This window comes from Lepus europaeus, chromosome 1, assembly GCF_033115175.1.
Source record: "Lepus europaeus isolate LE1 chromosome 1, mLepTim1.pri, whole genome shotgun sequence".
Classification (NCBI taxonomy): Eukaryota; Metazoa; Chordata; class Mammalia; order Lagomorpha; family Leporidae; genus Lepus; species Lepus europaeus.
Genome location: NC_084827.1, coordinates 163,678,347 through 163,704,356, shown reverse-complemented (window position 1 = coordinate 163,704,356; position 26,010 = coordinate 163,678,347). Strand labels below are relative to the sequence as shown.

The window sequence follows — 26,010 nt, the reverse complement described above, 5'->3', positions numbered from 1 at the left end:
TTCTCTTTCTCTCTGTAACTCTGCTTTTCAAATAAGTAAGTAAATCTTAAAAGCAACAACAACAAAAAAGCAATGGGCTAGGGAGTCAGAGAAGGAGAAGGTTGGAGACATTAGAAAAGTGGTTGCAGGATAGGGGTGTGCCACACGAGGACCTGAATGTGGGCATTTACAGGAGATATCTTAAGAAAAGAGTCTTGGAAGCTGTTATGGATTGAATTCTGTCCCCTTCAAATTTGTAAGTTGAAGTCCTAATTGCCAGGCCCCCCGGAATGTGGTCTTCTTTGCAAAGAGTTGCTGCAGGTATTACTTAAGTTAGGATGAAGTCATTAGGGTAGACTCGAATGCAGTTTGACCGGTGTCCTTGCTGAGAAGAGGAACTTGGAGACAGACAGTGTGAGGAGACAGAGGGAGGTGAGGGCCGTCCGCATGGCAAGGAGAGCAGCCAGAGCAGATTCTCACCTGTGGTGGCCTGCAGAGCAGGCACCCTGCTGACACCTGGCCTTCAGATTTCCAGGCTGCAGAGTTGTGGAACCCCAATTTTCTATTGTTTAAGCCATTCAGTCTGGGGCACTTTACTATGGTAGCACATCAAGCTAATATGATGGTTGTGTTTTGTTAGCAAGAGGAGCCATTCCTGAATTTAGAACTGTTCTGCCTAGGGCAACAATGGTGCCACTCACAGAATAGCAATGTCTGCAGAATTGGATGATGAAGGAAAACAGATATTACTATTAAGGGTTAAACCTGGAGGCCGGCGCCGTGGCTTAACAGGCTAATCCTCCACCTTGCAGCGCCAGCACACTGGGTTCTAGTCCCGGTTGAGGCGCCGGATTCTATCCCGGTTGCCCCTCTTCCAGGCCAGCTCTCTGCTATGGCCCAGGAAGGCAGTGGAGGATTGCCCAAGTCCTTGGGCCCTGCACCCGCATGGGAGACCAGGAGAAGCACCTGGCTCCTGGCTTCAGATCAGCGAGATGCGCCAGCCGCAGCGGCCATTGGAGGGTGAACCAACGGCAAAAAGGAAGACCTTTCTCTCTGTCTCTCTCTCTCTCTCACTATCCACTCTGCCTGTCAAAAAAAAAAAAAAAAAAAAAAAAAAAAAAAAAAAAGGGGTTAAACCTGGGAGCTTATTCAAGGACATCACAATGCAACTCTCTCTCTCTACCCCTCCCCATCCCAACTTTATTTTTTTCTCTCCTGCTTTATTACCTTTCCCTTGGATGCCTGGTTATTTCCATCAACATGTAGGTACGCTGTAATGTCACCCATATTGAATAATTTTTCTCACTTTCTGCTTCTGGTAATGGTGTATTAGGTAATTCATTTTGCTTGTGCCCCTGCCAAAGACAATTCCCACTTGTGGAAGACAACATGTCTTATTTTGCTTCCTCTCAAAACCAAAGCCTGAGATAAAGGCATGCCTAGGGATCATTTAATTTAGGAACTCACAAAAATAAAAGTGGGAGAATGGAAAGAGTCAAACAAGAAGGATTCGCACACCTAACTCAAGGGCAGATTAATGAGCTGGAGGCAACCAGAAACTGGTTATTTTCTGGGGAGTCTCATAGGCATCATATATGAGATGCACCTCAAGAATGTCTGCAGAAAGGTATGTATCCTCTAGCTCCCATGCCCATGGGTTGAGAGTTGCTCTGTGGGATGTTAATTTCCTCATACTTCCAAGTTTTCACACACGAGAATGACTTAGCAGCCCCCCACAGATGTTGCATGCAGAGAAAACCAAAACCAAAACCCAAAGACGCACAGTGCAAGGGAGATAGGTGACGTCACATGTTTGCATGCAGTTGAGGATTGCAGCTGTGGCTGGAGGTGACACTGAAAGGTAACCCAAGAGAATGCAAGGTGGAACCATAAGTGGTGTCTGATATACCTTAAGAAAGTGGACAGGGGCCAGTGCTGTGGTGCTGCAGGTTAACGCCCTGGCCTGAAGCACTGGCATCCCATATGGGCGCCGGTTCGAGACCCAGCTGCTCCACTTCTGATCCAGCTCTCTGCAGTAGAAGATGGCCCAAGTCCTTGGGCCCCTGCACCCACCTAGGAGACCTGGAAGAAGCTCCTGGCTCCTAGCTTCAGATCGGCGCAGTTCTGGCCATTGCGGCCAATTGAGGAGTGAACCATCGATGGAAAACCTCCCTCTCCCTCTCCCTCTCCCTCTCCCTCTCCCTCTCCCTCTCCCTCTCCCTCTCCCTCTCCCTCTCCCTCTCCCTCTCCCTCTCCCTCTCCCTCTCCCTCTCCCTCTCCCTCTCCCTCTCCCTCTCCCTCTCCCTCTCCCTCTCCCTCTCCCTCTCCCTCTCCCTCTCCCTCTCCCTCTCCCTCTCCCTCTCCCTCTCCCTCTCCCTCTCCCTCTCCCTCTCCCTCTCCCTCTCCCTCTCCCTCTCTATGTAACTCTATCAAATGAATAAATAAATATTTTTAAAAAAGAAAGGTAACCCAAGAGAAAGCAAGGTGGAACCATAAGTGGTATCTGATATACCCTTAAGAAAGTGGACAGAAAATTATCTGAAACTGAGGCAGGTAGTTAGAACAGCGGTCAAGATGCTGTTCAGGATGCCTGCATCTCATATCAGAGTGCATGATTTGAGTCCTGGCTCCTGTTTTTGATCCAGCTTCCTGATTATGCAAAACCTGGGGAAAAACAGCTTATGGCTTAAGTACTTGCATCCCTGCCACCCATGTGGGAGACTTAGATGGAATTTTGGGCTCCTGGATTTGACCTGGCCCAGCTCTGGATGTTGTGGGTATTTGGGGAGTGAATCTGTGGATGAAAGATCTGTATCTTTTGGTTTCTATCTCTGCCTTTTAAACAAAATAAAAATAAATATATATTGGGGCTGGCACCATGGCATAGGTTAATCCTCTGCCTGCGGTGCCGGCATCCCATATGGGCACAGGTTCTAGTCTCGGCTGCTCCTCTTCTAGTCCAGCTCTCTGCTGTGTTCTAGGAAAGCAGTAGAGGATGGCCCGAGTACTTGGGCCCCTGCACCCGCGTGGGAGACTGGGAAGGAGCACCTGTCTCCTGGCTTCAGATCAGCGTTGCTCCGGCCATTGCGGCCATTTGAGGAGTGAACTATTGGAAGGAAAACCTTTCTCTCTGTCTGTCTCTCTCTAACTGTCTGTAAGTCTACCTGTCAAATAAATAATAAATAAATAAATATTTTAAAAATTACCCAAAATCTTCCTATAAGTATCAAAAAGCTCACAAGAGTGAGGAGTAACTGACTCCAGCCAAGATCCAGAGAGAAACAGAATGCAAAAATAGCAATGCCAGTGTTCAGAAAACAGATGAAAGGCTGGCTTACACAACCTTTGAAGCTAGAGGTGTAGATGCTCAAGTCTAGGGCCTGGGAAAGGAAGAATTCCAGTAAGCCACTCCCTGTTAGCCTGGCACCAAAAGGCTAACTCCAGGAATAAGGATAAAAATGGAAGTAGGGGCCAATGCTATGGCGCAGTAGGTTAATTTTCCGCCTGCAGTGCCGGCATCCCATGTGGGTGCCAGTTCTAGTCCCGGCTGCTCCTCTTCCAATCCAGCTCTCTGCTGGGCCTGGGAAAACAGTGGAAGATGGCCCAAGTCCTTGGGCCCCTGCACCCATGTGGGAGACCAGAGGAAGCTTCTGGCTCCAGGCTTCAGATCAGCATAGCTCCGGCTGTTGCAGCCATCTGGGGAGTGAATCAATGGAAGGAAGACCTTTCTCTCTGTCGCTCCTTCTCACTGTCTGTAACTCTGACTCTCAAATACATAAAAATCTTTAAAAAAAAAAGGGGGGGGGGAAGTAAATCAATTCCTGCTCAGACTGCACATGACCTTGAAATTGACCAAGACTTTATCAAATTTATATATTTTAGGGGCCCGCAGAAGTAAGTGAATGTTCTCTAAGCCTTAAGATTATTTCTCCAAATGATTCTTCAAATAATGTGCTCTTCACAATGGATAACAGAAAGAGATTCACAGTGACTCCAATGGTCCTGGTGCAGAACAAATGTGCTGACCATGTTCAAGCACATAAAAGCCAGATTGTAATTTTTGACAGGGAACTAGAAACCATAGAAATCAGTATAGAAGACTAGAAAAAAAATTTATTTGAGAGGCACAGAGACAGAGATCGAGCTCCAATTTGCTGGTTCACTCCTCTAAATGCTCAAAATAGCTGAGGTTGCACTGGTACCAAAATCAGAATCCAGGAACTCAACCCATGTGGGTGGTGGGAATGTATTTACTTGATCCATCACCACTGCCTCCTGGGATCTGCACTAGCAGGAAACTGGGATCAGCGGCCGGAATCCAGAATCAAACCCAGGTATCCTGATGTGGGCCATGAGCTCCTCTAAAAGATGGATATTCCCTTTTCCTATCCATATTAATGCTTCATTTTTTTCACCTTGTTCTATGTCCTTGAGCTAATATCTACGGACTGCATCCACCAGAGGCAATTATTATTGATTTGGTCAATAGTAGAAACTGGTGGGAGATCAGAACCCAAAAAGAAACATAGGTTAAGGTAGATTTAGCTCTGACTCCCTCCATGACCAGCTGAGAGTTGTTAAAAGTCTATGCTTGCCTATAACATTATGAATAGTTCCTTCACTAAACTGTTCTCACCACTCTGATTGGGTGTGCCATCTGTTTCTGGCCAAGTCTGATACTTGGTTTCAATATCCAAGATTGTACACAGCTGAAGAAAAAATTGGTAAATTGGAGCACAGTTGAAAAGGAAGTCTCTAGAATGAAACGCAAAGAGACAAAAGAGTGGAAAATGCAGAAGGTAAGATAGAAGCAAAGAGGACATCACAGGAAAGTCTGACTATACTTACTCAGAGCCCCAGAAAGAAAGGAGCAAGAAAACAGGGAAGAGTCAACATTTAAAGAGATAGGGTCTGAAACCATTTCAAGTGATGAAAGACATCAAGCCACATATGCAAGAAGCCAGTTGAATTGCAAAGAAAATGAATAAAAAGAAATTTGTCTAGTCACAGCCTCGTAAAGCTTACAGATTACCTACATAAGAGCAAAAACTATACTTACAGGTGACTTCTGAAGGAGAGAAAGACAGGGTGGGGGAAGTCAAGCTAGTTGATCCTTTATTTGCTCCTAAGATCCACTCTGCACTTGTCTTCAACATGTTTTCTGTTCCAACAGGCTGACCTTGAGTGAATTCCTTCTTCCTCTGGATTCTGATTAGATTAGGACCCTGGGAATATCAAAAAGGAAAGAGAGTGAGAATAGGTTATTTATTCCCCCAGCTTTCTCTACATGAGGTTATTTCAGGCTATCTGCCTCCCCAGATACGCATGTGCAGCAGGAAACATAGACAGTCACACCATTCATGATAACCCAAGACCAGAAATAATACAAAATGCATCAATAGTTAGTGATGCATGCTTAGGTTATAAAATTGTAAGGAAAAACAAAGAAACATGATCAACAAGAGAACAGAAGACGGTTACCTTCAGGAACAGGTAAGGACAAGGGAGCACAATAGGCTGCTTCTTATTCAGTTTCCTGCTAATGCACACCCTGGTTATAACAGGTACCGGATTCCCCTACTACCATCTTGCAGGAGATTTAGATAAAGAAGTTCCTGGCTCCTGGCTTTGGACTGGCCCAGTGCCACCAATTGCAAGTAGGCCTTTGGGGAATTAACTAGTGGATAGATGATCTTTCCATCACTCTCTGTTGTTCTGCTTTACAAATAAATAAGTAAACATATAAAAAATTAACTGGAAATATCAGTGTAGGGTGTGTGTGTGTGTGTGTGCATCCTAGCTCTGTACTCTAAAAGGGTCCAGAACAACATAACCCTCATAGCCATTATCACCCCAAAACACAGATTGTGGTCTCTGAAGTCCGTCGTTACCAAAAGCTATCGAGCCTCTTTAGAGAAATGTCTGCTTTCAAGTCTAGGACAGGAAATAAAAAGAGAACCAGGTATGTGTCAGAGTGTCAGAAAGTAAGGGAGCTTCCACTGATTATGTTTCAAAAGATCTGAACCAGGCTAAAGGGGCTTTCACTGACTTAATCTGGGGAAATTTAAATATCAAAATTTAAATATCAAAAAGAATAATGATAGACTGACACATTGAATAGCAAAAAACCTGTACTTTCACAGTAACAATCTAAAAAGAAAAATCATAAAAATATGTTTTAAAAGTTAATTTGCCACTGTCAGGGTAACTACTACAAATGACTACTCTGCAAACGAGTAAAGAGAAAAACCAGACTGCATTCTGCCCTCGCAGCTGGAATTGTACTTCAGGGTAAGTAAACCCAGTTGATGAAAGACCTTCTTTACAGTTATCAACTGATACAAGAGAAAAGGAATTATAGAACAAGAAAAATCCATTATTTGCCACCATTGATGAAATAACTCAGTCAAGGATCAATAAGTGGAAGAATTCTTAGGTGAAAAGTTGATGAGGGGCTGGCACCGTGGCTTACTAGGCTAATCCTCTGCCTACAGTGCCAGCACACCGGGTTCTAGTCCCGGTTGGGGTGCTAGTTCTGTCCCGGTTGCTCCTCTTCCAGTCCAGCTCTCTGCTGTGGCCCGGGAAGGCAGTGGAGGGTGGCCCAAGTGCTTGGGCCCTACACCTGCATGGGAGGCCAGGAGGAAGTGCTGGGCTCCTGGCTTCGGATCGGCTGCCATCTGGGGGGTGAACCAACGGAAGGAAGACCTTTCTCTCTGTATCTCTCTCTCTCACTGTCCACTCTGCCTATAAAAAAAAAAAAAAAAAAAAGGAAAACTGACCTGGTCTCTTTGACAAGATAATGTCAGAAACAGGGGAAGGGGCCTCCATGTCTATGCTGATACAAGCACCAGTGGTCCCTGGCTGACTCCTGTTTTGAACAAAACAGCTGGACAAAGAGCATTTGGAGAGAGAATTTGAGAAATGTGACTATAACCTGAGCACTAAATAATACTAGGTAATTATTGAACATTTTGCTAGACGTCGGAATGATGTTTTGGTTCTGTGGGAAAATGTCCTTATTTCCTGGAGATGCCGTTGAATCTTGACAAGGGAACTGTGTCTATCATTTCTGCTTAAACACTAAAAAGCAAACACGGCAAAAGAGCGATCATTGTCAAGTCTGGATGAAGAGTGAGCACTCACTACACACTTGCAACTTTCTTTGGTATTTTACTGGAAAGCAGAAAGTAAAAATATTAAATTTGGGCTTTAGAAAGCTCAGTCTCTGGCTAACTGGGCGACAAAGAATGAAAGCAAAAAGACGATTAGGGGATGCGGGCTACAACAATGAAGAAAAGCGCAGCGGTTCAGGCGGAGCAGTGGGGATGCAGTGAGGAAGGCCGATGGGAGCTGGGAGAGCGGGTAGAACTGGTGAGAGAGACAGCATCCTAACTATGATGGCCGAAGACCTGAGAGTGGTGCCCCAGGATTCGGGTCAAATGCGCAGCAGATACAAATCCAGCCATTGTTCTCAGTGCTCCGCCCAAGAGTAACCAGGGCGGTCTTCCCAGCCACCTGGTGAGGTGAGTGCTGTTAGCACCTCCGCCTTGCTGGCAGGCCACTTGGGCGCACACAGGCTATTTCCCAAGGTTATCCCCTTAGTAGGTGGCCCCCAGCTTGTATTCATGAAGGTACTGGGGCGCGCGTATTCCACTCACTCTAGGCACCTCATCCTGGGGCGTACACTTCCCCACCCACGTATCTGTCCGGGCCCCAGCCCAACCGTCACCCTCTCGCCAACCCTGGGACTGGGGGACAGAGGTGTGGTCCTCGAAAAGGAGAACAGGTAAAAGAAGGTGGGCCCACGAGGGAATTTTAGCGAGGCGCCCACTCTTTGGCGGAGGAGGAATGGGTTGTGCAGGGGCCCCGGCTAAGACGAGGCTCTTACGCCACCTATGACGCGAACAAGCGTAAGAGCCGGGGGTGGAGGTGTCGTCACCCCCGCCTGCGGTTGGCCGAGTCGCCGCGAGAGGGGCTGTAGACCCCGCCTCTAGGTGGGTGGGGAGTGGCAGGCCCCGCCTCGACCCCTCTAGCCCGCCAGAGTCGCTGCGGCTCCGGCTGGGGAGCGAGTGCTTGGAGCCAGGAAGGATGCGGCGCCCGCGGCGGCCGGGGAGTCCCGGAGGCTCCAGGGGGCTCCGGCTGCTCCTCTGCCTCCTGCTTCTGAGCAGCCGCCCGGGGGGCTGCAGCGCCATTAGTGCCCACGGTCAGGAGGAAACTTGGCGGGGGGGACAATTTGGGCCGGGAGAAAACTCGGTGAGGGATGGGGGAAGTGCGGTGAAGGTGAGAAACCCAGGTGGAAGCGGGGGGTGGGCGCTGTGCGAGGAGGAAGAGAGGCGCCTGGGAGGAAAGGGGCGTAGGCCTGGAGGTGGGGCTGGGGAGACGGGGGCGGGACCTGAGAACTGGGCTGAGGGAAGGTTATGGGTTCCGAGCAGCAATGGGGTTGCGTGTGGGCAGAGAGACTCAGAGCCCGGCTCCGAGGCCAGAGGAGAAGCAAGTCGCGCCCAGGCCCCCGGGAGGTGGTGACCCGCTCCGAGCCGGGCGAGGAAGAGGGCGAGGGCGCCGTGATCTGCGCCCGGGTGGCAGCTTCCATCGGAGAGCGGACCTAGACAGGAGCCGGCGATTCTCTTTAAGCCCAGAAAGGCGATTGCTACGATCTGGTCACCCATAAGAGGGGAGAGTTGGATGGGAGGGCAGAAGAGGATGAAGAACGGAGGGTCCTCTCCTGTCCCCCTCCCCACGGCCCGGCCCGGTGCTGACTCACACCTGTGTGGACAGAGACATTCAGCGCTGACTCACGGGCCGGGGGTGGGGGTGGGAAGGTGGCGCGTGGGGGAAGGGGCGCAGCCTCGCCATCTGGCGCCCTCTTTCCCCACCCGGGAGGCCAATGCAGGGTACTTCCTGTGACGCTGTGGCAAGCGGAGTGTCGGGTCTTTGAAAACTCCTCGCCCCGGCACCCCTCCCTCTCCTGTTACTGCCTCCAGGCGAGCCCTTGGCCGCGCCAGGCTCGGAGCTTCAGCACCGCGGACAGCACCAGCGACCCGGGTCTGGGACCAGTGCAGCGCTTGCTGCCATAAGAGAGAGCCCTCCCCTCCCTCATCCCCTTGCGGGAGAGGTGTGCTACGGTGTCCACCTCTTCTGAGTTCCAGGCCATCATAGTTAGGATGCTTTGGGATGTTTGGGAAGGAAAATCCCTTTTCCCCTAGAATCTGGTCCCAAATCCTGCCATAGCAATAACTCTGTAAGAACAGAAGTTTATGATCCCCCCTCCCCGCAACATCCCCCACTCTGCCCACCCCCATGAACATGGAAGAAGTCTTCTTCCCATCACTCAGTTAAGCACTCAGGCTTGCAAGGATCCAGATTTACAGGTCTTCAAAATCCAAAGTCAGATCTCATACTTTCTTCCTTTAAGAATTCTAGATCTCCTCCTCCCAGCTTAAAGACTTCCTTAGAATGAAAGAATGGATCCCATCTTCTTTTCCAGCCCCCTCTCCATGCAGCCATTCTATCTGTGTGGGTGTCTGAGCTTCTACTCACCTGTCCCTCTACAGGTTGTCTGTTTGACCGCAGACTCTGCTCCCACCTGGAAGTCTGTATTCAGGGTGAGTGAGGCTCAAGCATAGATTCACAAGAGAAGGGAGACACAAAAATAAACAAGTGGATGGATGGGGCCAAGACAGAAGCAGGGCTACTGGGCGTGGGGAGCATGGGGACTGGCCTTGAGGATCAAAGCCCTGGGAACCATGAGAAGAAGTAGAGAAATGTGTTGATTTGCTGCTTGGACTTTGGAAGCCTGCTGGTCCAAGCCCTCTGCTGACACCACTTTTGTGCTCTTAGATGGCTTGTTTGGACAGTGCCAGGTGGGAGTGGGGCAGGCCCGGCCCCTTTTGCAAGTGACTTCCCCTGTTCTCCAACGTTTACAAGGAGTGCTCCGACAACTCATGTCCCAAGGTGAGCGCTGATGCACTGGGGGAGGCAGCCTGGAACTTGGTTAGATATGGGAGAGGAAGTGAAGGGGACTTAACTGAAGGGTTTTTGTGGAACACACTTCTGGAGTCTGACTTTCCCAGATCTTGCTGGAGAAGGGGGCAAGATAGCAGTGGGGGTGGAGCCCTAGAGATGGGAGGTCCATACTGGGACTCTTGAGGGGAGCCCATGGGGAGTTTCTAGAATGAGACACTGGAAGAGGCCAGCATGCACCTCTTTAGGACAAGTCCCACTCCTTGGTCTGAGTGCTCCAGACCATGCATCCTGGGATCCTCAGCCAGGAGAATGCCCCCTCCCCCCATTCATTCTGTCAGGAAGTATTTATTGAGCACTTATTGTGAGAAAGGGATAGTTTTAGGTATTTGGCATATATCTGGGAATAAAACAAAGATCTCTGCTTACTGAGGCTTATGTTTGAAGTACAAAGAGAGGAGCACATTATGTAAATTATAAAATACATATGTTAGATGGTAGGTGCCATATAATATTATAACAAGATAAAGGGACCAGAAATGGTGTGGTCAGGTTAATAATGCAATGTTCATTTGGGTAGTCAAGGTAGACCTTACTGAGACTGTGAAATCTGAACAGACTCTAAGGAGGTGGGGGAGTTCGTCAGGTTATCTAGGGGAAGAGGTTTTCAGGAAGTTATCCAGGGAAAGAGTGTTTCAGGTAGACCAAACAGCTAAGACAGAAGCCACAAGGCAGGAGCACAAGTCTGGGGAACACTCTGGAGGCCAAAGTGACTGTCAGGAAGTAAAGAAAGTAGCAGAAGCAGTCAGGTAGGTAATGGGGGGGGGTATGGGGGGTATGCAATCCACTGTGAGGTCTTAGAGGAAAATACATGGATATTGGCTTTACCCTGAGCAAAAGAGGAAACTGCTCTACCTGCTTTAAAAATGCCTTAAAAGGTCCGGTGCAGCAGCTCACTTGGCTAATCCTCTGCCTGCGGCACCGGCATCCCATGTGGGCACCAGGTCTTGTCCCGGTTGCTCCTCTTCCAGTCCAGCTCTCTGCTGTGGCCTGGGAGGGCAGTGGAGGATGGTCCAAGTGCTTGGGCCCTGCACCTGCATGGGAGACCATGAGGAAGCACCTGGCTCCTGGCTTTGGATCGGCGTGAACCAACAGAAGGAAGACCTTTCTCTCTATCTGTCTCTCTCTCACTGTCTATAACTCTACCTGTCAAATTATATATATATATATATATATATATATATATATATATATATGATGAATTCTATCATTCCTTCCTACTTCCCTGCAACCCTGGTCCAAACTACATTCATAATTGAGTTATTGTGGTAGCTTTGAATGGTCTCCCATTCAAAAGCTTCAACTCTCTACTCCCTAATATTTTATGTATTCTCAACCCAGCAACAAGAATGATTCTTTTAAAGCATTTTTTTTTGGACAGGCAGAGTTAGACAGTGAGAGAGAGAGAGAGAGAGAGAGAGAGAGAGAGAAAGGTCTTCCTTCTGTTGGTTCATGCCTCAAATGGTTGCTACAGGTGATGCTGTGCTGATCCAAAGCCAGGAGCCAGGTGCTTCTTCCTGGTCTCCCATGTGGGTGCAGGGCCCAAGCACTTGGACCATCCTCCACTGCCCTCCCAGGCCACAGCAGAGAGCTGGACTGGAAGAGGAGCAACCAGGATTAGAACCTGGCACCCATATGGGAAGCTGGCACCGCAGGTGGAGGATTAACCAAGTGAGCTACAGCACTGGCCCCCATCATATATATTTAAGGGAGCCAGCATGATATCCTGAAATATTGGATATGGTTGTAAAGAGAGGCGTCAAGAATGACACACAGAACTTATTGCCTAAACAACTGGGGTAGTGGAGATGTTAATTACCATGGAGAAAGTTGCAGAAGAATCAGCTTGGGTGGTGCTATGCGTTCGCTTTTGAGCATGTTGACTTTAAGATGTCTAGTCAAGTGCATCAAAGAGTTGAATACTGAATGTGAGACTGGATTTTGACAGAAAGAGATCTAGGATGGAGATGTGAAGATAGAATTATTTGGCATATAGGTAATTAAACATGAGGTGGATAAGATAACCAAAAAATGAGTGTATATGAAGAGGAGATCCTTAAAAAATTCTAATATGAAGCCAAGGATTGAGCTTTGTAGTACTGTAATATTAACATGGCGATATTTGCAATATTATAATATTAGGAGGTCCAGGAAAAGATGAGGAACCAACAAGGGAGAAGCCAGAGAGGTAGGAGAAAAAGCAAGAGCATTTAGTGTCCTAGAAGTTAAGTGAAAATGTACCAAGGAGGGGGAGTAAGGAACTGTGAGTGTCCAGTGATGGTGATGGGTTATGTAAAACAAAACCCAAGAACTGACCACAGGATTTGGACATGCAGCTCAGAGTGAACTGAGTGGAGAGGATTGGGGCTCTGCAACTCACCCACAGTCAGATAACTCATCAATGGCAGAGATAGGAGCAGAATCCAGGGAGTCTAAGCTGTACCTGACTGCAGGAAGGACGCAGGTCAGATCACCCTCTTAATCCTTGGACCCCTCCGCTGTCCCCTCTGTTCTGCCAAAGCCAGTGCAGCACAGGGAAGGGCACGCAGTTAGGGTTTCCTCTGCCCCCTGTTCCTGGGCCCACTGACTTCTGAGCCCACCTCATTCTAGCTCTTCCCCGACAGGGTTGTCCTGGCACGATGACCTCACGCAGTATGTGATCTCCCAGGAGATGGAGCGCATCCCCCGGCTTCGCCCCCCAGAGCCCCGTCCACGGGACAGGTAGGCAGCCTTTTTCAACCATGGTAGCATGGTGAGGTTGGTGGTCTGTGGTCAAAATGAGGGAGGGGCCCCAAGGTCTCCAGACTAGGGCACAGGCCAAAGAAGTTCAGGAACAGTCACTCTGACTTACTCACATGGCCAAAAGGAACTGAGCCCTTTCCTGGGAATCCAGCAAAACAGGGAAACTAAAAAATGCTTTCGAAACACACGGACACTTTACGTCTTTACAAAAGCATTGTCCAAGTAGCCATCGGGGACAGATTAGAATCTTGTTTTGCACTGAAGTTGTTCAGTGTCCCATTTCACTGCCTTTGACCCTGGCCCCGCTACACGTGGCAGGAGGTGCCATCATGTTGCAGTTAGAGCCTTTAAAGGCAGGTTCAGACCCTGCAAAGCAGAGGAAAGGCAATGAGCCCAGAAGCTGGTGCCAGGAGGAAGTAGGCACGGTGGCAGGCGGCACAGTCCTGAGTACTTGAGCACACACTTGGAGAGCCAGCGGTGGGCACAGCACAGAGGGCCGGCGAGGCAAGCTGCAGCCTCAGTTCTTTCAGACAGCTTCCTGGCTGCCTTTCCCTGCTCCTGTTCTCGCCTGCAGCCCTAGCCTGATGCTTCCCTGGCCTCTGCAGCTGTGGGTCAGGGACCCAGGCATCCTGACAGGGGAGGCAGATGCCTCTGCCCCACCTGGCCTCTGGCTCATCCCCACCCGGCCCATCTCTCTCCCCCCAAGGCCACTTCAGTTCTAAGAGGTCAGACCTGCTCTAAGCTACTGAGCTTGTCTGGGCTCCCATAATCTCTGCCAGCCAGCCAACCAACACATACACACACAAACACACTTTGCTTTCTTCCCCAGATCTGGCGTGGTGCCCAGGCAACCTGGTCCCGCTGGGGAGCTGGTCTCACAGGGCATCCCCACCGGCTCCGCCCCTGCCGCCCAGCTCGGGCTTCCCCGACCTCCAGTGGGTGGGGGTGGAGCTGCGGTGGGCTCCCCCCTGACCCCTCTGCAGGCTGAGCTACTGCCCCCTCTCTTGGAGCACCTGCTGCTGCCCCCACAGCCTCCCCACCCAGCTCTGAGTTATGAACCTGCCTTGCTGCAGCCCTACCTGTTCCACCAGGTGAGCCTTTGACCCTGGCCCCGCCCACCAGTCCCCCAGCCCTGACTTCTGCTCTTACCTGCATCTCTGGCTTCCTGCAGTTTGGCTCTCGCGATGGATCCCGGGGCTCAGAGATCGCCCCAGGGATAGACAACGCCAGCCCCCTGCACAAGGCTGAAGCCCCCGCCCTCTTCAGCAGAACTGCCTCCAAGGGCATGTTTGCGGCCCACCCTGGCCACTCCTATGGGGACCTCCCGGGGCCACCACCTGCTCAGCTTTTCCAGGACTCAGGGCTGCTCTACCTGGCCCAGGAGTTGCCAGTGCCCAGCAGGGCCAGAGCGCCAAGGCTGCCAGAGCAAGGGAGCAGCAGCCGGGCAGTGGACTCCTTCGAGGGCAATGAAGGGAAAGGACTAGGGGGTCGTGGGGAGAGGCCCCCTTCCTCAGCCGTGCAACCAGGTAACAAAAACCTCAGCACCCACCTCTCTGTCTTCGGGGGAACCATGGGGACTCCTTCCTGACTCGTATGCATTTGTTAACTTATCCTAAAAGCCATGCAGATGTTTAACAAGTGCCCAGGTGGAGCTGATACCAACCAGGCACTAATGTGGGTGGGAGATATTACGGGCATGGAATGTGTCTCTTGTTCAAAGTGATGCTCAAGCCGTCCTTGGTGGCCCTGGAGCTTAGTCTTGGCCCCAGGAAGCTCCTCTCCTCCAAAGGGTGGACAAGGGCTGGGAAGAGGAGGTCTTGGTATTTGAGAAGCAGCTCTGACATGTGCTAGTCCGCTCCCACCCACACTTGCACATCCCACAAGTTCACCCTGCCATCAGCCCTAAGCCTTGCGTCTGGCTCCCAGCAGATGGGACTCTGCAGAGACTGGCAGCTGTGCTGGCGGGCTACGGGGTGGAGCTGCGCCAGCTGACCCCGGAACAGCTCTCCACCCTCCTGACCCTGCTGCAGCTGCTGCCCAAAGGCGCAGGGAGAAATCTCGGTGAGTGTCCAGGCAGAAACCAGCAACTCCCAGCTTGTGGAGGCCTCTCGTCCCACCTCTCCAGACCACATGGAACAGCCTGGAGAGGGACATGTCAGCGTCAGGGTCAAGGCAAGAGAGTTCTTTTGCGACACAAGGGCATTGCCAGCAAAGAGCAGGGAGCCAGGTTGCATACCACATGGCAAGCTGAGGAGTTAGACCCGAGAAAGACTAGCAGGTGGAAAAGAAGCCATCAGCAGGTGCAAGGAAGAACAGGCATCAGGAAGGGCAGGGGAATGAAAATGAGGCCCTGAGGAGGGCGTAGCCAGTGCTAAGGGGAAGCCAGCAGCTGATGGGTAAAGGGAGTTTAGAGCTGTGGCCAATGACAGAAGAAGGGGTTAATAAAGCAGTGAGTTGTAGAGGCAGAAGCAAGGAAAAAAGAGGCCACCCCGAGGATGGGACCAACACCAGGGTGTTGGGCACTGGCTGAGGGGGAAGAGGCCGTGGCAGGTGGAACAGGCTCAGGGGTTCTGGTCCTTTCTCCCACTGTGCCGTGAGGGCCCTGGCCTCTTCCCAGACTCTCATTCTCCTGTCTCCACAGGAGAGGCGGTGAACGTCGGAGCTGATGTCAAGAAAGTGAGTTCCCAGCACCTGCCTGCCTAAGTGCCCCGAGGCAGCGCATGCCCCCTTCCAAAGCCCAAGTCCCAGGACTGGGACCCAGAGCCAGACTCCTCTGATCCCTCCTTTTTGGGAAACGCAAGGCCCGTAGACTGTGAGTCCATGACCAAGGTCTCACATCAAGTTCACGGCAGTGCTGGGGCCATGAATTCCTGATCCTGTGCTCTTTTGCCTACGGTGGGACCGTGATCCAAGGAGATCCAGGGGAGAAAGGGCTGTGGGCAGGTAGCCTCCTGACCCCTGTAGCTGTAGAGCCTCTACTTCAGTTTCTCCTGGTGGGGTTCTAAGACCCTGTGGTTAAACAAAAGTCTAGAAACCGCAGCCCACCTGTTCCTCCTCCACCCTCACCCCAGCTTCCCTCACTCGAGAGCTTCTTCGCACTCCAGCCCCACCCTGTGGAGTATCAGAGACCACATTCCATTCATTCAGCCCTGGCTCACATGATCCGGGTGCCCTCTCTGCACCCAGCACTGCCCTGGGCCCTGGGGATGGCTTGGATTCCAGGATGTATTGTCCTAGCCCCAAGCCCCTCTGCTACCAGAGGCCACACCTCAGTTCTCCCTTCTAAACAGACAGTAGAAGAGCAAGTGCAGGGCGGAGACACAGCTGAGCCTCTGCCCCCCACGCCCTCCCTGCCCGGACACCCCACTGCCAGCCCCACTGCCAATATAGTTCAGCTGGGGGTAAGCCCCGGCCCCTCCGAGCCTCCCACACCTGCCAGCCCTCCTGCCACACCTGTCCTGCTGGAGAAGAAAAGCCCACTGGGTCAGAGCCAGCCCACCGTGGTGGGCCAGCCCTCAGCTCGGCCGGCAGCTGAAGAGTATGGCTACATTGTCACCGACCAGAGGTAAGGGCTGCAGCCTGGGCAAGGCTTTCAGTCCCTGGGGGGGCAGGGGGCGGGGAGGAGTTTGGCTAGCCTGGCAGGAAGCAGAGAACAGAAATCTGATTGTGAAGGTGACAGGGAGGTGGGTGGGCGGCTGAGCACCCCGGAGGGGGCCTGAGCGGGTCCCCCACTTTCTTTCCTCCTCGCCAGGCCCCTGAGCCTGGCTGCCGGAGTGAAGCTCCTGGAGATCCTGGCTGAGCACGTGCACATGTCCTCGGGCAGCTTCATCAATATCAGGTGAGGCTGGCATCTTGCTGGGGTGGCGGCAGGGAGCCAGGAGGCAGCCTGAGCTGCCGCGGCTCTGGGGAGGCAAGGAAGGCAAGCGCCCAGCTCTGCTGAAGCTGCAGCCACACCCAGCTCTGCATATGGCCTCAGCCACCACCGGGGGGCGCTCTGGTCTACTCCAGCCCAGTCCTCTGCTGCCGAGAGGCCAGAGGCAGCCACTCTACTTGAGTCTGAGGTCCGGGGTGGGCAAGGCAATGACGTGGCTCCTATTTGGCAGTGTGGTGGGACCAGCCCTCACCTTCCGTATCCGGCACAATGAGCAGAACCTGTCCTTGGCAGATGTGACTCAGCAAGCTGGTAAATACTGCCCCAGCCCTCTTCCCAGGCTTGGCCCCAGCGCCAGCCTTAGGAGAGATCCAGGCTTGCGATTTAATAGGAAGTACGCAGCCTACATAGCCTACAAGCCGGAGAGAGCTTGACCTGCATTTTCCTCGCAGGGCTGGTGAAGGCCGAACTGGAAGCACAGACAGGGCTCCGGATCTTGCAGACAGGCGTGGGCCAGGTATGCGCTAGCTGGACAATGCGGCAAAGTCCCAGGAGGCTGACCCAGAGGAGGGGTGCACTGGAGCTGAAACCTCCTGTGGCTGTCTGACCCCTTCCTGCCACAACAGCCCCTCCCCGTGCAGTTCTCCTTCTGACCAGTAGATGGCCAAGGTGGCTCCTCTCCGCCAGACCAAGTCCCCTGCTTGGCAAGTTCTAGCTGAGATGCCCTTGGCCTTCTGGGGCAAAGTTTATTTTCCAAGGCCAAACCCTGCACAGAATGGACGGTATCCCCAAAGATGCTTATCTATTCTGCACCCAACACGGATGCCTCGCATTCTACCATTCAATTCCTTGGGCACTGTCTCTACTTCTCCATGTCCACTTTTAAACACAAGCGATTCGGTGGGAGTCACCTGCCAGGCCTCTGGTGCTTGAGTTGGTCTGATGGGAACTGAGAAATGAGGATGTGAGCCCTGCACCGCCGTCCCCCTCCTCCTGGCTTTGCCCCAGGAGATGTCCTCACAGGGAGCCTGGCACAGACAGGGCTGAGAAGCAACTTCCCGCCCCACCCCCACCCTGACCCCACCACTGCACCCCCTGATGCCAACCTTCTTCCCACAGAGGGAGGAGGCGGCCGCCGTCCTTCCCCGGCCTGCCCACGGCGCCTCTCCCATGCGCTCTGTGCTCCTTACTCTGGTGGCACTGGCAGGCGTGGCCGGGCTGCTGGTGGCACTGGCAGTGGCTCTGTGTGTGCGGCAGCATGCGCGGCAGCGGGACAAGGAGCGCCTGGCAGCCCTGGGGCCCGAGGGGGCCCATGGGGACACCACCTTTGAGTACCAGGTGTGCAGCCCTAGATCCTGGCTGAGAAGAGGATGCGCAAAGGGCTGGCGGGGGGTGGGGGGAGGTCTGGGTCTTGCATGAAAGTGAGGGTGGGAGTTGAATGGGGCGGGAGGGGCATGAAGCTTCATCCCTGGGATGCCCCCGGCGGAAGCTGGAACAGCCTTGGGAGGGATGCTGTAGGACATTTTGAACAGATGGTGTTGGAAGCAGAGGGTCCTAAGTTCTTCCCAGCGCCGTGATGCTGTGGTTCTGGGAGTCCACTCCTGATATCCAAAGTGGTCGTAAGCTGAGCAGAGCGACCCTCAGAAGGGTGAGGGCCTGGGCAGAAGCCCCCATCCTGGAGAAGCTGGGGCCCATGGAACAGCAAGGCAGAGCCCAGGGGCCCGGCCTGGAACCTGCTGCAAGGGTTCACCGAGCCTTGCTCTGCAGGACCTGTGCCGGCAGCACATGGCCACGAAGTCCCTGTTCAACCGGGCCGAGGGGCCGCCGGAGCCCTCCCGCGTGAGCAGTGTGTCCTCCCAGTTCAGCGACGCGGCCCAGGCCAGCCCCAGCTCCCACAGCAGCACGCCGTCGTGGTGTGAGGAGCCCGCCCAGGCCAACATGGACATCTCCACAGGACACATGATTCTGGTCAGGACAGGGCTGGGGCCCACAGACAGGGAGGGCACAGGAGGGTGGGCTGGGCCAGAGCCAGGCCGTGCTGCCCCCTGCAGGCCTACATGGAGGACCACCTGAGGAACCGGGACCGCCTGGCCAAGGAGTGGCAGGCCCTGTGTGCCTACCAAGCTGAGCCCAACACCTGTGCCACGGCACAGGGGGAGGGCAATGCCAAGAAGAACCGCCATCCCGACTTCCTGCCCTGTGAGTGAGCCCCAGTTGGAGCTCAGTCCTCGGGTGCCAGCCACACAGCCACGTGGTGTTGGCGGGGGAGGGCGTGCTGTCCCCTGCCACCGCAGACTGGCCCTGCCCACCCCCGTGTGGGAGCTCTGGAGGGCTGGGGGGTTGGGGCAGGGAGGGGCTGGGCTCCTGGCACAAGCTGAGAGGTGGAGTTGCCAGCTCAGTGACCGCTGGGCCATCTGGGGTGGGACGGGGGGGTCCTGCAGACGACCACGCCCGAATCAAGCTGAAGGTGGAGAGCAGCCCGTCTCGGAGCGACTACATCAACGCCAGCCCCATTGTGAGTGGCCCTGATGCCAGCCGCGCCTCTGCCACATCTCTCTCCTGCCTCTCCGCATATCGCTCCCCTGTGGTTGCATCCCACCCCACCCAAGTCCCTGGAACTCTAGGGCTTGGCGCCCTAGCATGGACATGGGTGGGGGGTGAGGGGGTGATCCGCAGCCTTTCCCAGGCTCTGCGTCTCCCCCTTTGACCAAGCCTCTCCATAGCGGTGTTTCCCATTCAGACTCACTGCATCTTCCCTGCCCCCAGATCGAACACGACCCCCGGATGCCAGCCTACATAGCCACCCAGGGACCACTGTCCCATACCATCGCTGACTTCTGGCAGGTGCGCTCTTGGAGGGAGGCCTTCTCTGGGGACCAGGGACCCCTGTGGCCAGCCAGGGCCAGCCAAGTCCCAGAGAGGTCAGAGCAGAGCTTACCTGGGTCTCTGTCCTAGATGGTGTGGGAGAGCGGCTGCACCGTCATCGTGATGCTGACCCCACTGGTGGAGGATGGCATTAAGCAGTGTGACCGCTACTGGCCGGATGAGGGCTCCTCCCTCTACCACGTGTATGAGGTCAGCAGGACCCCACCGGCCAGGGGATAACGGCAGTGGGGAGAGTGGGTGCTGGGCATGTGTGTACAAATGTGTGCGTGCATGCATACCCAGCGTGTGTGTATGTCTGTGTGTGTGTGTGCTATCTAGGGTTGAAAAAAATCTGTAGGGACTTACAATAAAGGCACAGAAATAAAACTATAAAACCACCACAACTGAGGTAAGACGCCAAGAACCAAAAGCGTATGACACAGAGGAGGTAAGTACATCCAAGTACTAAGCTGAGATTAGGACTTCCTGCCTTTGAGCCAGCTTAGTTCTGAGTTTCCTAGTGGCCACAGCAAAGAAAGAAACACTACCATTCACGTATATTGCTTATGTAAAATGGAAACAGTTTTTCCCAGAGGAGAGAGGATGGGGGGGGGGGGGGCTAGGCAAAGCAGGGGAAGGAGGAAGAAATTCCAGACAAATGGGAAATGGTGACCTGGCTGTCAGACAAGAGACCTAGAGAACTCAACAAGAGATTCTCATCCCCAGGTAAACGTGGAGTTTTTCATCACCAAATGAGCACTTAACAGTCTTGTGAAAGCCTTTTATTGGCCCTGCTCGTGGTTAAAGGAAAATATCAAAACCAAGTATTACAGAATTTCATCAAAGTCTGTGCTATGTGTAGCGTTGATACTGGGGGAGACCCGGTGAGGAAGGGGAAGGAGACACTCGGGCCTCAGCTGCTGCATCTAGGCGGAAAAGCTGCCAGTTGTCCCTAGTGACACGTGCAGCCAGGGGTTCGGGGACCAGCTGGGACACTGGGACAGGTGGGTCCGCCCCTTCCGGGAGGACTTTAAAAAGTTGAGGTGGGCAGGACTTGGGAAGCCCGACGTGGCGGCTGCCGCGCCCCTGCCGCGCTCAGCCCTGGGCTCGCTCCCCGGCAGGTGAACCTGGTGTCGGAGCACATCTGGTGCGAGGACTTCCTAGTGCGGAGTTTCTACCTGAAGAACGTGCAGACCCAGGAGACGCGCACGCTCACGCAGTTCCACTTCCTCAGCTGGCCGGCAGAGGGCACTCCTGCCTCCACCCGGCCGCTGCTGGACTTCCGCAGGTGAGCGCCGCGGGGCCGGCCCTGGACCGCGCATCCCCGGCAGGTGCCTAGGAGCCCTGATGGAAAGCAGCGCCAGAGCAGGGTGCCGGGAGCCCGGCCAACCTCCGATCCTGCAGCCCGCAGCTCCACCTGGGGCCTGCAGGCTGGGACTCTGGCCGCCTCTTCCAGACCCCACTATTTCACCCAGAACAGCAGGAGCCATGCAGGGTCAGGCTGTGCGCGGTCCAGCCTGGTCAGCCTCGCGTGCTCCCTGCCTCTGCGGGTCGGTTTTCCTCCACCAGGGGGCGCCTTCCTTCCAGCCTGGCACCCTGCACCCGGCGCCGCTGCCAGCCTCTTTGCCTCTATTTTTATTTCTCCTGTGTCAGTCTCACTCTCTTCCTCCTTCCCTCTTCTCCCTCCCCCCATCCGTTGTCGTGGTCTCCCTTTCCCTCCCTGCTCCCGCCTTGTTCTGTTCTCTCCCTAGCCCTCTCCTCTTTTTCCCCACCTCCCACCCTCCCTCTGTGCTTCCTCTTCCTCTCCCTCTGTCCCACCCTGCCCCCTGCCCCAGCTGCCAGTGTCATTTTGGGCATTCGCAGCCAGCGTTCTCGCTTCCCATGCATAATCACAAGGATGGTCCCTGCCGGCCTGGCCGCTGCTTGGATGGAACAGACAGGACCCTTGGGCAGCCCAGGCCTCTGCACCCTCTGCCTGATCCTGCCGCAGACAGGTGGCCGAGAAGCCTGCCCCGTGGAGGAGGCGAGGCAGCACACAGCTTTCTCCTGCTTCTCCGTTTCTTGCCTGGCTGGCCTAGGGTCTCTAGGTGCTGGGCAGAGAAGCAGAGCTGGGACGGGGGGACCTGGGGCTACGGGCATGGCCCCCGGGACACCTCAGGGCAGTGGCCTCCAACGGGAGTCCCTGGGGCTGCAGGCACAGGCCCTTGAAAGTGATGGGGTACCGGGGCTGCTTCCCCTCTTCTGCGTTTAAAATCCCTTTTAGAGCACTGATCTGTTTCAGGGTCGCACAGGGGTGGTTGAGGCTGACCTACAGAGGCTCCAGTTAACTTGAGACCTCCAGGGCAAACTGTCGCTTCAAACATGTGGCTTGGTGACAGTCGGCCAGAGGGAAGGCCGATGAATCAAAGGCCCTAGAAAGTGACCCGGCTCAAGTTCCTTGCCCGTCCCTCTGACCCCTTGCCTGTCAGATGAGAATGGTGGCAGACGCCCCTGGGGGAGACCCCTGATTTAACAGGATAAGGCGGAAGGGACCCAGCAGGAGTGACTGCCACCTCAAAAGGGCTCACTTAATGCTCGGTGACTGTTGTTACGATTAGCCAATGACTGGAAGCTGCTCTGTGACTGCCGCTCAAACCCAGCCCCCGAGGCCAGCCACAGTGCTGGAAAACCATGTGGACGGTGAGAAGTCGCCTTGCCTCTTAGCTGGGGCACCGCCGAGGCCCAAGCCTCCCACGAAACCACCTGATGACTGCCGAGATGGCTCCCGCGGGACCTGGCCCAGAAGGGGTATCAGGAGCCTGCAAGTGACTCCCAAAGCAGGAAGATCGCCAGGGCCAAGGGCAGGTCCCCAGGGGCCTCTGAGGGAGGGAGCCAACCCGTGCTCCCTGCTGAGCTGTGGCCAGGGGCTGCAGGAAGGGTCCCACGCGGACCCCAAGTCTGACCATAACCCAGCCCCAGAACGACTGTGCCGAGTTGAGGCAGGTCCAGGGAGACGCAGTAGCACAATGTTCAGAGTGGAGGGGCTGTCCCCCCACCCCAAGACCCGGCCAGAGGAACGCAGGCCAGCTGACAGCGCCACTAGGAACAACCACCAGGAGTCTGCCCGGGGACAGGACCAGCCTGGGCAGAGCAGGGATGTGACATCCTTCAGGTCACCAAGAAGCCTGTTTGCCTTGCTGGCAGAGACTGCTGTTAGCATCACTGTGAGGCTACCCATTTATTGAGCACCTGCTGTGTGCCACACTTGGCACTTAGTTCTTCCCATTGTAAGAACCCTAAGGGGAAGGTTGCCATCTCTATTATTATCCCTCACCCCATTCTCCAGGTCAGAAGACTGAGGCTCAAAAGGGTAGATCGGCTGTTCCAGGCAGGAAGCTTGGGCGCATGGCTCATAAGTGACAAGGCGGGCCCAGTGCCACCCACACCAGCTCCGGGCCTTTGCCCACAGCCCAGGAAAACAAAGGGAGCAAGAGGGGCCCACGGGCCTGTGTTCTGCCCCTCTTCCTGCTCTGCTGGTGCCCACCGGGCCCTCATGGCCATTTCTCGTTGCAGGAAGGTGAACAAGTGCTACCGCGGCCGCTCCTGCCCCATCATCGTGCACTGCAGGTGCGTGCAGAGGCCATGGGGTGTGGTGGGGGCGAGCTGAGGACACGGCGGCCCCAGGCCATGGGGCCCTGGGATGGGGCCCTTCATCCCAGCTCTTCCTGCTCCCTGTGCACGCTGCTCGTCCAGCCCCTTGAGGCTGGCACACCACAGCCCCGGGCCCCCTCAGGCGCACCACCCGTCTCTAGCGCCCCACGAGCTGAGAACGGTTGAAGGAACAAAAGAAGAACGTGTGACCGAGGCTGCTCAAGGGCATGTGAAAGAGTTCTTGGGAGATGGAGTTAAAAGATGAGCTTATAGGGTGCAAAAAGTCTTGAATATGTACATACAGAGAAGACTTAAAAAAAAAAAGTGCATGGATTCCAAATTTTTTGCACCAAAATAATCGTATCTTTTAATTCTGCTTTCCAAGAACTGTTTAAAGGAGTCTCACCCACAGCCCACGGAGCAGAGGGCATTGACCCTCTGGCCTCTTCCACAAAATGCTGGCTGCATAGTAGCCTGGCCCCATCCCCCGCCACTGTGCCCACCTCACAACAGAGCCCCAGTTGTCCCATTGTCCAGCGACTCCCACGGGCCACCAGCTGCCCACTCAAGGCCCAGGGCTATGACTGTCCTTCCATGGCTGACCCTTGGCCTGTCCCCACGGCCACCCGCACAGATCAGCCAGTATCCTCCCAGCCCAGGGCTCTGTGTCCCCTCTGTCCCTCCCCCTTCCTGCTGACTCGGAGCTAAGCCTGTTCCAACTCATATTCCAGTGACGGTGCAGGGAGGACCGGCACCTACATCCTCATCGACATGGTCCTGAACCGCATGGCAAAGGGTAAGGACTGTCCCCACGGGGCCTGCAGTCGCCCCACCCCCACAGCAGGCCTTGGCTAGAGTCTCCCCAGCACCCAGGGTCCCAGAGCTGGTGGAGAAGCAGGCTGTCACACCTCATGTGTGTGACATGCCCCAAGAGTGACGCCCCCTGAGCAGCCCCGTGACCCCCCCCCCCCCCCCAGGAGTGAAGGAAATTGACATTGCTGCCACCCTGGAGCATGTGCGGGACCAGCGACCTGGCCTCGTCCGCTCTAAGGTGACTGTGCCTTCCTGCCCCCCGCCCCGTCCCTGGCACCTGCTTCTGGACCACTCATGGAAACCAGCAGTTACCTCCCCGCCCCCTCCCCCCCCCCCCCGCCCACCTCTGTGCCTCCCTGAGAGGACTCGCACTCTGTGCCACGCCTTCCCCTGCCCAGGAACTGCTCCTGGGGCAGGGCGGAGCTGGAGCCTCCCCTGACCCTCCCGCAGGACCAGTTTGAATTTGCCCTGACCGCTGTGGCGGAGGAAGTGAATGCCATCCTCAAGGCCCTGCCCCAGTGAGACCCCCGGGACCCCTCCCTGGGCAGCCAGACCCCGTTCCTGTCCGCCTACGTGAGCATCTGTCTGTGCACCCACGCCTGGCCTCCTCCCGCCCCACCATTGGGCCCCTCGGTGGCACGCACAGCCCTTCCAAAAGGCGCTTGCAAGGAAGGGGAAGGGGGGTCGGGGGGGCAGGCTTCCCAGGAGGAGTTGGCAGCCGGCTGGGAGGAGAGGCAAGGATGTGGGCAGGGGTTCTGCCCAGAGCCTTCCCTGCCTGAGTTCCCTGGGTCCTGGCACCTGTGGTTCTGGGTGCTTCCAACCCCTGCCAGCCTCCACTGCGGCCAGAGCAGGGTGGCGGTGGCCAGCCCCAGCCCCTGCTGCTTCCCCAGCCCTGCCGTGGCTGGCCTGCCACCCTGACCCCCCTCAGCTGGCATCTGCCCGGCCAGCCCTTGCCCTCAGCCTCCTCCCACTGCCCTCTCGCGTGAGCCAGTCAACCTCTTCCCTCTGGCCCACTTCTAGAAAAATCTACTTTTGTATCGATGTGAATAAAGTTAGTGTGTTGTCTGTGCAGCTGCAACCCAGACTCCAGTGTATGTGAGCCTGCCCTGCTCACCTGCCCGGGCCCTGCATGGTTCAGGAGACACAGAGAGGGCACGGGCCAGTACCCGCGTCTGAACAGTGGGTCCCAACTGGGGCGGTCGCTTTGGCCGCGCTGTGCTCCCTAGGTGGCCAGCAGTCTTCCAGGGGCCTCACGGGTATTTGTCTCAGCACCAAAAGAACACCACCTGCCATTAGCCCCACTTTCAAGACGTAGAGACGAGGGCACAGAACTTGTGAGCCAGGAGCTGAACCCGGGCATCCAAACCTATTTCCTGCCTCTGCCCAAGGTTCTCAGCTAGCTGCTTCCTGCCCCGGGGCCTCAGGAATAAGGTACAGCATCAAAGACTGGGATTTGGACTAAACGAGGTGGCTCTGGCCGAGTGCCTGCCACACCACAGGGCTCTGATAAGCCCTTTGGGCCCCGTGAGATGTCAGGACGCTTGCTCCCCTGCAGCCCCAGCTCCCAGAACCCTCCCCGCTGTGTGGCCCCACAAGGGGTCTTCACTTGCGTGTCATGAGATGTCCGTGGACAAGGGTGGTAGGTGTGGAAACGCGGTGAAAAGTGCCTCAAACCCCGGACTACCTGGGTGCTTCCGTGGGCTGAGGCTCAGGGAGCCCCAGGCAGACCCCAGCCCCAGGCCCCTCCTGGGGTCCCACCCATGCCCTGCTGGGTGAGAGAGCTCCACTCCCTTAGACACCTCAACTTGCACAACAGGGCAAAAGTGATTTTGCAAACTTCCTGTAGACTCCTCTCTCACAATGGAGGCTTGAAATCCCTCTCTGGGCAGGCAACCTCTTGGAGAAAAACGCATCCTATGCCTTTAGCTACTGAAGGTGAAGGTGAGGGGCGATGGGGAGCCACACCGCCCCACCTGACAATGCAAGGTGCTCGCACCATGGCCGGAGACCAAAGAGGAGGGCACGCAGCATTTTCCTCCCTGGGCCCTGAGTTTGTGGCCTGGCCCCCGGCCGGGGTGGACCTAGGCCAC

General features: G+C 54.9%; 1 protein-coding gene across 2 annotated transcripts; it reads left to right on the top strand.

Annotated features, from left to right (window-relative positions):
* Positions 1-8,061: 8,061 nt before the first annotated feature.
* On the top strand, positions 8,062-24,530 carry PTPRN (protein tyrosine phosphatase receptor type N). Of its 2 annotated transcripts, XM_062201983.1 has the most exons (23): positions 8,062-8,182; positions 9,531-9,581; positions 9,817-9,930; positions 12,624-12,720; positions 13,571-13,832; positions 13,913-14,267; positions 14,671-14,802; positions 15,383-15,417; positions 16,032-16,306; positions 16,493-16,579; positions 16,845-16,924; positions 17,065-17,129; positions 17,732-17,950; positions 18,380-18,580; positions 18,664-18,811; positions 19,054-19,127; positions 19,379-19,456; positions 19,568-19,687; positions 20,599-20,765; positions 23,030-23,083; positions 23,839-23,903; positions 24,085-24,158; positions 24,371-24,530. In XM_062201983.1, the coding sequence occupies exons 1-23, from the start codon at positions 8,068-8,070 to the stop codon at positions 24,440-24,442; spliced, it is 2,940 nt and encodes a 979-aa protein (XP_062057967.1). In that variant the 5' UTR covers positions 8,062-8,067; the 3' UTR covers positions 24,443-24,530. The 2 variants fall into 2 exon arrangements, with proteins under 2 accessions (XP_062057967.1, XP_062057962.1); XM_062201978.1 differs by lacking the exon at positions 16,493-16,579 and having other exon boundaries at positions 8,068-8,182.
* The last annotated feature ends 1,480 nt before the right edge of the window (positions 24,531-26,010 follow it).